Here is a 12,032-nt window from a genome sequence, read left to right on the forward strand (position 1 = left end):
ATTGTGTTTATTTGAAAGTGTAGGTGACAGAAAAGAACCTGTTACCTGTAGAAGTCATGCATCGGATAGCTGGTGTAACTTGATATCTTATATAAACACTGGCCTCTACTGACAGCTTTTTCTATGGCGTCTTGATTGTTCATTATTTTGTTGTCTGTTGGGGGGAAAAAAGAAAGCCAAGAACTAATCACACCTGGATCAATCAGTTTTTTTCTTGAAGCATTAAAGCAGAGCCAACCCCCTCTCCCCCGCTTTTTAAGAGCTAAACCCATTAGGAACAGTTAGTCCTATGCCTGCATTTTAGTTTTGTCATTTAAGCATATCAAAACCTCAATGGCAGACGACAAGGCAGATGCCCAGACAGTGCAGTGCGCTCCTCTGACCAGACAGACTGTTCCTCTCTGCACACACTGCTTAAAGTACCTGATAAGCCTTCATTTAAATACTCTGTGAACTGGTTTGTGAATAAATGGTTAGGAAAACAAGCCTTCCTATCAGGCTTGTATTTTCTGTTGAGAAGTCTGAAAACCAAATGTTTGAAAGCCTCTCATCTACCATGAGGACTTGTACACCTCCCTTAGAAAGCAGAAAAGCACGGCCTTTACCCCAGGGGAGTTAAAGAATAAGGCACTTTCCAACACAACGGAAGTGGGAATTCGGTCTGACCACCTCCAGCATTTAAAAGATTTGTCTCAAGGCATAGCGGATTTGATAACCCTCTCTGTTACTCAGCTACCGGATCTTCAGTCAAGTCCCAAAGCGCACCTCAAACTAGTTTTGTCTGCTCCCAGTAGCATCACAGCGCTGACTGATGCAGTCAGTAAGCCCAGGAGCTGTGAAGCAGGGAGCCACAGCTCGTCTTTTAAGTGGTGTAAAGAATATACAGGAAAAAGCAGCAAGTAAAGCCAAGCAGGTAAAAATTTTGCAAAACTGACCCTTTTTCTCCTAGAATAACCTCCTGGAGCTGACTGGCATTCAAACCATCACTCCCATCTCCTCCAAGAGGATCTTGTCTCATACACACTTCATCACTATACGTGGGAATTTTATGTATGTAAACTGTGCCTACTTTCTGAAAAAAGTGATTCAGGATTGTGAATATTCCTGCTTTTAGATCCTAAAAGCCAAGCGAGAGGCACGTTTCTTTCCTGGACACTTGTTTTCAGATATGTGACAAAAGACTTTCCATTATACTAACTTAGAATTAGAATTTGAGATGGGCCAAAGACCAGTAACCAGTTTGGAAACAATCTGGAGACAAAAGAGCTAACAACAGAGTTTTAATATGATAGGAAAACCTTAAGTTACCTTCGAAAGTGTCTAGCTGTCTAAAAACCCAAGGCAGTTTAGCTTGGCTTATTGCCTTCAGTTGAAACCCTGTTACATCTCAGCTTAAGGTGGTAGCAATTCTAAGCCAAAACCGGAAGAAAGGGTACAATAAACCCAAAACACAGCACCAAATTAAAAAAATGCAAAGTGAACACACACAACCAACGAGGGCAGAAGCTCACCTTTCATCGTGACATTGACACCAGAGGCTAGAAATAAACCTCCAAAGCGGTTGTTGAAAATCTGATTGCCTTCTAATGTTGCAGTTGCGTGATTTGTTATCTCAATACCTTTATTGGGTCAGGGGAACAAAGAAGAAAAAAGAAAGTGGGAAAGTTAAATCCTTAGACATAGTGCATTTTTACCTCTCTCATGATCTGTAGTTTGTTCATGTTTTTTTTAAACCATTGTAAACTCATGGGAAAAAAGGAAAATGACATAACTAGAAATTGCACTGTAATTTGCTATGAAACTGAGGTTCAAATACTTCTGTTGAATCCTTTCAAAGAGCTGCAGCTGGCATGCGCGGCTTCTGGTAGTAACAATACACTACTAGTTTATCGGATAATAAAATGGTACTACGATCATGTATTTTCGAGGGGGATGTGATTTTTGGGTGCTTAAAGCTGTCACCTTCACATATATTTGAAAGTTCTTGAGCACATACCTTACCCTTTTAAAAATATCTTTTAAAAAAAGTTCTCAAGATGGGCACCTACAATTCGTTTATTTAAATCTTAGCTTTTATCAGTAACCCGTGTCTTCCAAGTCATTTGTCCGGGACTGCTCTTGACAGCAACCTATCCTTCCCCCCCACCACACTGAAACAACACCTTTAGAGGCTCTTCTCAGAAAACTTGCTTCTTCTGAAAGAAAGATGGGAGAAAACTCAAGAATGCAATTTTAGTTGAAATGGAACGGAATGCAAGAGCTATGGAACTGCGATCATTAAATAGTAAAATTGCACCAAAATCACTGTCAAACATTCTTTCTTCATCTCTTTTGGAGTAAGAAATGCTCATTTTAGTAATTTTTCAAGTTTGTGGAATGAGAAAGTTGAACTTGAGATGCAATTCAAATATCTTTAAAATGTATATTTGCTGTTTCCTAGTTTTAAAGCAGTATTAAAATATTCAAACCAGCATCCAGCAGATCAACTATAAATATGTCCTAAACAACTTTATCAATGACTTCTAAAATAAAATAAAGTATTATTTCACAGAAAACTGAGAAAGCAGCATATATGGAATTACTAGCCTGTTGAGAAACAACAGAGACCCCTGTAAAGATATTCTGGCTACAATTGTGAATTCTCAAATGTCTTCTAGAATACACTGAAGGATATACCAATCTCTGTTAAAATGTCTAAATACCGTGGGGTAAAGAAACTCAAGAGTTAGCTTTGTGAAGAGCGCTAGCACTTCAAAATTCGATTTAAACAACACAAACCTGCAGCAAATCCATCAAATATTCGATTTTTCCTTAGCACAGGGTGGCTATTGGTGCTGATAAGAACACCGGCTTGAGCATTCCTGAAGATATCATTCTCTTCCAGAAGACCTATGACAGACCAACAAACGTGACATTTGAGCTTGTTAACATTTCCTTACCTGTAACCATCCTGTGAAGTATCTTCAAAAGATCTCATTTATCACCATCCTGCTAATTCATTTGGGGAGTACCCACCAATAGCACTGAAGTTAGTGACACAAATTTAAAGTAATGCTCAGTGTATAATCATATGTGTATTTTTTCAGTGTACAGAATAGAATTTGGGATCGTATGCACCATTACAGACAATTCCATTTCATTTTTGAGGAAACATTGTCTTTTCACTTTCCAAGATTTTCTTCAATTTTTCTAACATCTTTCTGTTCTCATCCTCTAAAATGAGCAGCCTGCCAAAGCAAAGCTTAACTTGCATTTTTGTTACTGCAGGACAGGATTACTGTAGAATGTTTAACTTAAAATTAAAGCTCATTTACAGCAAGTGATTATCTACAAAACATCAGAACCTACTATCAGGACACACAACGGTTCAGGCACTTCAGAGGAAGACCACTTCTAAATTTACAAGTATACAAGAGACTCCTTAAAGATCTTGTTTTTCCCCTAAATCTTTGACACTGGCAGAACCAGAACTGTTCAAATGCACGATTTTGGCTACATGACTTGAATTCAATACTGTCTTTCAGTCAAATGGCAAAGCTTACAAAAGCAGATGGGATAAAAGGACTGTCCTAAGCAGCAATCTACCAGTCGTCTTGGATGAGATTCATTATCTCTCTGCCTCCCACAGATTTCAGTATTACTAATGTAATTAAGGCTAAAAACCATCAGTGGATGTTTGTTATAACTATTTTATTACTTCAGAAGACAAGAGCTAGGTTTCTAAAGAGCACTTTAAAAGGACACCGCTTAATCTGAAATTAAACTCTTATCCAGAATATTCAGTATATGCCGGTAAGGGAAAAAAAACCTACCTCTTCCCCCATTAAATATACAGATGCCTCCATCTCTTCCATCATGGATTTTATTTCTTCTTAGTGTAGGATTACTGTCTGTTTTAATCCATACACCAGCCATTGCATTATCAAAAATTTCATTGTCTTCTATAAATCCAAGCCCTAAAATTGAAGGAAGGGTGGAAAAAAATAAAATCAAAAAGGATACTAAATGGGAAGAGATAATATTGCAGAACATAAACGATTCTGGATAAATGTGGGGAAAAAAAAACCAACCTACCAGAATTATAGACAAGAATACCACCATTCTGACCACCCCAGATCTTGTTGCGTCTAATTTTGGGGTTGCTTCCAGTTCTAGAGAGAAATGTAATCAAAGTAGTCATTTAAAATGGTTTACCATCTCCCAAGGCCAAACATTTAAAACACCTCTACAGAAGTACCCCATGGATCTCACTGCTTAAAAAAATCATACTAAAATATGGTTATTTCCCAACATGCAAACATATTTTAGCTTTACGGACTAGAAGGGCCACACATTCTAGTCAATAGCCAGGCTGTACTAGTGATGACTTTCTTAGAAGTTGAAGCAGAGGATGTTCAGACATATTGGATTTCAAAAAGTTATTTTAGAAACAAAATGTCAAGAACAGTTAAAAGGACACAAAAGAGCACAAAACAAGCTGAGTCTGTTTTGTCATAAAATCAGAATGCATTTTACCTTATCTGAACCCCTGAGTACATGTGATTATAGATGTCATTGTCTTCTAACACGCCATGTCCATTGTCATAAAAATAAACTCCAACCTAACACATCAAGAATTAAATTATTAGTTCCAAAGTCATGAAACGTAAAAACACAGAACTTTCTTCTCTGTGGCCCCCTTGTAACCACAGAGCAAAACTCACTTGTTTCCCACTGTGTATTCTGTTTCTCCTCAAGACTGGAGTGCTCCCTGTTGTCACCCAGACTCCAGCCAAAGTATTGCTGTAAACTTCATTTTCTTCAATCACACCTTGTCCTTTTTCATGCTAAATGCAAGACAATTTAAGAGTTGAGAAAACCTGCTAACTGCCAATACTGTTTTTCTGGCTGTACCCATCCCTCCTCAACATGGCTTCTTTACTGTAGAGAGCAAAGTAATTCTTTTCTATTTGAGTACATTTTTTTTTTAAAGTACATCATGATTTTGAACATTTGCCATGAAGCAAAGAACACTCTGCATGTAAGTCATTATATTTTAAGGCTCTGCAGTAGTATTTGGAAATCTCTGCTAGCTCTTAGTAGAAGAGGTACCACCTCCCCAGTGCCATGCAATCAGTTGACCGCTGTGGCACCTGGCACTTAAACCTACACCCAACCCTGTCCACCAGACTGACAAAAAATTGGCATGTCTCTTAAGGTAACTATCTTTACCACCTGTTTGTGCTTAAAAGTAAAGCAATAGTATTCTTGGTCAGGGTAAGCTGTTCTGGTTAGATTTACAGAGTCAACAGATGAAGCTGCACACTTGCAGCATTAGCTGAACCCTAGGTGACTTTGGCAGAAAGATAAGCAAATATTTCTCAAAATCTGATATTGCTTGAGAGAACCCAACAGCTCTTTCAGTTCAATTAGCAGAGCCCTTGCACACGCTGGAAATTGTGCTTTATTCCTCACTTTTACAATACACGACCGTACGGCAATTGCAATGTATATCATCCTGAAGGTAAAAAAAATAGTATTTCCTGAGGTTAGTGGTAAACACATACTTCAAAAAAGCTGAATAGATTTCTAACTCCTTTTTTTAAAATAATGACAAACTACTATGAAAACTAAACCTTTAAAAAGCTTTTAACCAAGAAATGGTGAAATTCTGTCATTTATCCCATTTTAAATCTTTTACTCTGTAATAGAAATAATTTAGTGACATTCATAAGAGCCTTCATCTTTTAAATATCAGCACCAGCTTCAGTCTATTACAATTACCTTAGTTTATAATGTAAGACATGCAGTCACTGCAAGTACACTCAAACATTTTACATAGAGTACCATTTTCCAACATTTATATGAACAGAAAAGAAGTTTGTATGCCTGTTTGTAGGTAATACTTACTACATAAATTCCACCATGTTGACCATCATGAATCTTGTTGTGTCGGACTATGGGACAGCTGTTTGTTCGAATCTGTATTCCTGCTAATGCATTACCTGTTAACAAAAATGTTATTTAATACAACTTACATCCTAATTTTTCTCAGAATTCAAGATGGAATAAGCGAATTAGCTTACCATAAATGTCATTTCCTTCAATAAGGCCTCTTCCATCACCAAAGATATAAACACCACCTTGATTCCCATTAAAAATTGCATTTCCCCTAAGAAACAAAAGTATCTACGTTATGAAATGATTATAATACACTGTACAATACTGTACATTTATGTAGTATCTAGGACTGTACAATATTCAGATTTAAAATAGAGAATTTAGGTTCTGTCATTTTGAGAAACATATTTCCAAGTACATATGCAAACTAAAAAATGATGTTCAATCGCACACAGGCAGAAATGTCATTTTTACATATATAGGCGTATTTACAGTTCATTATAAATAAATGAAATAAAATCACACTTTTCCCATCTCCATCAAATCTCTTCTTTTAAGTAGTAAAATATCAATGAGGAAAATGATACCTTATTGTTGGGTCACTGTTTGAGGTAATCCAAACACCTGCAAAATTGTTTGCATAGATTTTGTTCTCTATGAATTGTCCTCTTCCTTTTTCATGAACATAGATTCCTCCAGTCTGGCCGTGATGGATTTCACACCGCACTACCGTAGGATTGGCATATGCTTTCACTTCAAAACCTGCTATCCTGTTTCTATGTATGTTGCAGCTTTCAAAATAACCCTTAAGACACAAAACATGCAGTTTCCTGTAAAAGTCCTTTTTAAAAAGAAGGTTATTCCCTACCCTCCCTCCCTTCTAAATACAATCCTCATTTAAAAGGAAACAGTACCAAAATGGACAATATTTAAGTAGTTATATAGCTAATTAAAGCAGCTCCTGCTACTCTATGTTCGCCACCCCCCAATAAAATACTGTTTCAAAGACACTGTGTTTGCATTGCTATTTATTACTACCCACAGAATACCACCAAAAAATGGCAACTCTGATATAGCACCTTGAAGAGGACTGAATATCAGGTTTCCTTAGCAGCTCCGAAGGATCAGAATCCTATCAAAGGCCATCAGGCCCACAGGTCCAATATAAAAAGGACAGTGCTACAGAGAAGACTACCTACTTATTTTCAGACCCAGAACCACATATATTCGGTAAGAATAAATATATTTGGAAGAAGCGTCCAAAATGTCTTTGAAATAACTGGTCAGAATAAATACATCTGGATGTGGGAGATGAGTAATTTTTCCAGGGTTGGATTGGTCTGAGTGGCCAACTGGTAAACTCCTCCTCCCCCCCCCCCCTTTTTAAATGGTGTACATTTCCATTTAGATACTGCTATAGTAATAGGCCTACAACAAAACTGTATTGAAACAAATGTTTTATAAGCAGCATAGCTATGAAAAAAAAACAAAACCAAAAAAACCAGACATTCCCCAAAGCCATCCCAGGCATAGGCATGCTCCTTCTGCTACAAGCACTCATGGAGCAGCACAGCAAACTGGTCCACCTGAACATTCCTCTGGCAAAATGGTTGTATTCTGCCCAACAATTTCTCCGATTCTAGTTCATTCCAGGGCCATGAAAAGTACTTGTGTCAGTCCTTTCAGAGCATTTTTCTGACACAGTTTTAGAACATTTTGATACTAAAATTCAACCTATTCTTTGAGGTGAACTTTATTGACATTATATGGATGTTTTGCCTAACTAAAAGAATAGAGACTAAACAGCTGAAAAAGAGGAAGCATCTCTTACTAGAGATGGTAGACAATCACCAAGTGATGTGTTTTAATTTGTGGATGGCTCGCATGCAAGCCCTTGAAAGCTCTAACCCAGACTATCTCCAGCAGGCAGCTACAGAGGGCAAGACTAAAAACAGAGCACATGCCGTTCAAAGCAGTACTCTGCTGCTGACAAACGACCAAAACTGCACTGCCCCTTACATCCAACAACACACGGTTGAAAGATAATGTGAACCAATCTTAGTTCTTTCTTTTCTCCTAGGTATCTGTGTCTCTGTGCTCTGCAAAGCCACCCATAGTATAAACAATCTATATGATTCCAACTAAAGTTTTCGCACTATCAGTGCTCATCATGCAAAAGATTATCTGTTCAATGAACTGATAATATGTATATAGGTAAAACATCTGACCCAAAAGGAAAGGGGCGTGACTTTTTCATAGGCACCTTGTCCAAATACTGTTTTTCCTGTAGTCACCTAAGTTATCTACTTGGTCTTGCTAACTGTGAGACTTGTTTTACTTGCCAACTACAAAAAACCCACAATTCCTTCTACTGCTCAGTGTACCTGGATTCCAGTGGCTGCACTCACATCACCTACTACCACGCACACCTCAGTACTGGAGTTTCTACTACCTACCACACAGAAATTACTCAGTTACTGCCAGCCTAGGTTTAAAGCACTCTGTTTCAGTGCTGTATTACTTATGTGAATTGCTAAGGGACTTCATCAAACGTATTTTAATTGCAAAAAGCAGAAGTACATACAGTTCAATGAGGAAATCAAGACAGCATGCACTTCTCCCTACTTTGAGGGCTGCAGCCAGAAAAAGCACTGCATTGATTAAACAGTCTCCAAAAAAGTACTGTCAGCGTGCACAGCTTGGCTCCCCAGGCCCCTCTGGATGACAAATAAGTCAAATGGAAAAATCCTACTTTCTGTAAATATTCAGAATATATTTTTTTCAAGGACTTAAGGATGAGATTTCTTCAGAGCGAGTCAAGATGTTTTCAGAGTTTTCAAGGAAGCTACACACTATCAGACAGGGGAATCTAAAGGGAGAACTCAGAAATACACCTTCATGCCAACAGACAGTCTTCGGGACTTCTTATCCCAAGAGGAACCACTTTTTTTTTCCCCCCTCATTTTCACTTAAAATGAATCCCTCAGAGACACTTAAGAAAGATGACAAATTGGTATAAAGTAAAGCTTAACCGTCTTAATGGAATACATAATTTCAATTAAAATATCCATGGCCTGGTATCTTTCTTAATCGCTTCACACATTATCTTCCCTTTGAGTGCCAAATACATTGTGACTACAGCAACATGACGCAGGAAAAGAGGTATTTTGGATGTGCATCATCACAGCCATTTCCGATGCCATCTAGAAGTTGCAAACAATCAGAGCCTTTATCATGTGGTCAGCAGTATCTTCACGAGCTTCAGCAAATGCTGTTATTTAACATTAAGGAAATTTTGGTATAAATACTTTTAGTTCTTGAAAATAATACCATATACTGTGCTTGGAAATGAAATGAAGGAGAAAGCTCCTTCACTTCTCCTTGTGTCCCAGTGTATCTACATAATATTCAACTTCAGAGAGGAACAAAAGAGGTACCTGTAGATTAATTGTACTCTGCCCACTATGTCCTAGAATACCATAACATCATTTGACAGCAGAGTACAAGTGTCATTTCTTCAAAAAGCAAAAACTGGAGCCTTCAAAATGATTGCTCTTGTACCTTCTTGAAAAAAGCAGGACTGCTGATTCAGAAGAAACTGAGAATTTGCTGTAAGACTCTGTGAAAGAAGTGTTCTTCAAAAGGGGGAGAAGAAAAAAAAAAAGTGGAACTGTATCTCAGATTCCTCTATAAGGCTGGCTTTCTGCTAGGTGAGATCCTGTAACATTTGATATTCATAAAGAGAAACTGCATTAAAAAGTCCAGTCCACCTCAAGCAGAGAGAGCTTAAGCTGAACTGCTGACTTGGAGCTGATGCAGTTAAACCCAGTGTATTTTTCCACTTGTCGAGACCATGTCTGAACACCACCTGTGTGCATAATTATTAAACTAAATTCAGATTTAATCCAACAGAATTGCTGTTTGTCAGAAACATGAGCGCTTCGACAGTCCTGAGCAACCACCTCATTCCCAGACTGCTTATTTCCCATGCCATTCTCTGCTGAAACCAACAACTTCTTTGGCCCAAGTTCATGCTCTAGGGAGAAGCGCTAAACTTATCTCAGTCTTTAAGACACCCCCAGTTAACAAATATTTTGTTAACAAGGAAATAACACGGAAATTGTGTTTCTAGGTATGGAGTTAAATGACCTACTATCCATAGGGCCCACTAACACTGTTCGCAAACCCAAAGCTTACTGCCAGCTCCAGGTATAACCAGTAACACCATTAGAAACAGTCTGTTCCCTTTCGTACCACTTCTGTCTAACAGCACACACGGGCTGCCCAACCTGCAGCTCTTCAGCTCTGTGCAGCTGCCGGGCAACTCAAGCCCAGATCCTTTATGGAGACTCTGCCAGGCGACTATTAAGGTCAGGAAGGTCAAATACTCATCTGCAGAGGGATCACAAGTGTTATATTGCCTCCACCTCCTTCTAAGAATGATTTGCAAGCGCGCTGGGTGTTTTACTTGTGTTTGTGATGGTTTCTGGTTATAATGCATCAACTAGCAGTGGAAGAACCTGGAGGACGCAGCACCTGGCAGTGCCGGGATTGCTTAGTAAGAAAAAGAAACCCCTGGGATTAATAAGGAAGAAGGCATAAAAGATGCATGTGGAAAAATATTACAATCTTACACAGAAATACCAAGTGTAAGGAGACTCAAAATACCCTAGCAGTAGCCTTCAGCTTGAAAAAGACTAAATATTAAAAAGTAGCTCTGTACATCTAATTTATTTAAAATACCAGGCAAAGCATTAGCTGTGGGCACAAGATGACAGCTACAGGGACAGAATGCGTGGGCAACACCACACTGCTGCAGCCTGGTAAGATCTGAGCAGAGAAAAAAAAAAAAAAAAAAAAAATCACAAACAGATAACACCACGGTAATGGTACTGTTGATGTTTCCACACACTACTTAGTATACAGAAAAAGCTGATGTGGTGACAAAGGAGAGTTCCTGCACAGCTGGTCAAGCTCAGAAGACTTTTTACATCAAGACTAACTCAATACTTGAACTTGGGGGCTTTTTTTGCTTTCTGCATTTTATCTAGTCTAACAAACACTGCTTTGAAATGCACGAGGGTTAAAACTTATAACTGATGGGACTTTGTTCACTACTTTTCTTCTCAGAGGAATTTTTTCCCCATGTATTTCTAAAAGGGCTTGTTTTCTTTCTTTGTCTCAAAGATCACAACATTACAGAAACACAGATGGATTTCATGTTATTATTTGGACAATAAAGGTATTAAAGAAAAGGAGAAAAAAAGATAATTCTGCAAGCTTTAACACTTCCTAAATATTTATTGACACTTGTATTCCCAACAGGGTAAGGAAGAAAACCATGAGACCCAGACAGAAAGAAATGAACTGCTAAAAAGTATCTGATTCTGTATCAACTTAATTAAATAGAAATAATAAGTGTGACTGACAGCATAAAAACTACGTTTATAAAAGTTTGCCTTCCAAAGCCTGAAATGGTCTTTATTCGAGAGTTAGTGGCTTTTATAAAAATCCAAATGCGGCATAGAGAAAACCACATTCAAGATGCAAAACAAACCCTTTATTTTTAGTGCATAGGAAAAATCTGCTATTGCAGCAAAAGGCCAACTAAGTTTTTATATAGTCTGTATAGAAACTGGCATAAGTTTAATTTATATTTTTTAGACTTTATATACATACCACAAATCAGACAATTTAAAAGTATTTAAAAGACTGAGCTGTCAACTAGTCACAACTACCCAACTTAGACACACACAACTATACTTCTCTTTCATCAAAAAGAAAAAAACCAAACAAGCAAGAGTGCTACGTTTCCTATTTGGGAGAAATGAAAATGAGAACTTTTATGCCTAGATCTCAGCTTTAAACTACAAAATTGCACCTATTCTTACAGTAAATTGGAACTTCTCTGTTGTCTGCATACAACTACCAAATACAAATGTGTGGTAACTCGTCTCAGGCGACTGGCAAGAGAGGTCAGCATAAGGCACACCAAGGGCTGCCAATGCCATGCTGCATTTTTAATGCCTGCTTGTTAAACATTTGGCACAAGCACTAAGGCAAACATCAGAATATTGCCAGTTTAAAAATAAGAGGTTAAGTTTCTACAAGTATCAAAACACAAAGGACGGTCTGAGAGCATGAAACTGAAA

At 37.9% G+C, this 12,032-nt stretch overlaps 1 protein-coding gene across 1 annotated transcript in view; it reads right to left on the bottom strand.

The window, feature by feature from the left end:
• Positions 1-12,032, bottom strand: part of FBXO11 (F-box protein 11) — a 73,235-nt gene that overhangs the window by 1,843 nt on the left and 59,360 nt on the right. The window contains exons 12-21 of the mRNA XM_009894813.1: positions 6,468-6,685; positions 6,066-6,151; positions 5,890-5,984; positions 4,704-4,826; positions 4,516-4,601; positions 4,075-4,151; positions 3,813-3,956; positions 2,779-2,889; positions 1,512-1,619; positions 46-154 (exon numbers count right to left, since the gene is read on the bottom strand). Of these exons, the coding sequence (XP_009893115.1) occupies positions 46-154; positions 1,512-1,619; positions 2,779-2,889; positions 3,813-3,956; positions 4,075-4,151; positions 4,516-4,601; positions 4,704-4,826; positions 5,890-5,984; positions 6,066-6,151; positions 6,468-6,685 (1,157 nt within the window). The remainder of the gene's footprint in view (positions 1-45; positions 155-1,511; positions 1,620-2,778; positions 2,890-3,812; positions 3,957-4,074; positions 4,152-4,515; positions 4,602-4,703; positions 4,827-5,889; positions 5,985-6,065; positions 6,152-6,467; positions 6,686-12,032) is intronic.

This window comes from Charadrius vociferus, unplaced genomic scaffold (assembly GCF_000708025.1).
Source record: "Charadrius vociferus isolate BGI_N301 unplaced genomic scaffold, ASM70802v2 scaffold411, whole genome shotgun sequence".
Taxonomy (NCBI): Eukaryota; Metazoa; Chordata; class Aves; order Charadriiformes; family Charadriidae; genus Charadrius; species Charadrius vociferus.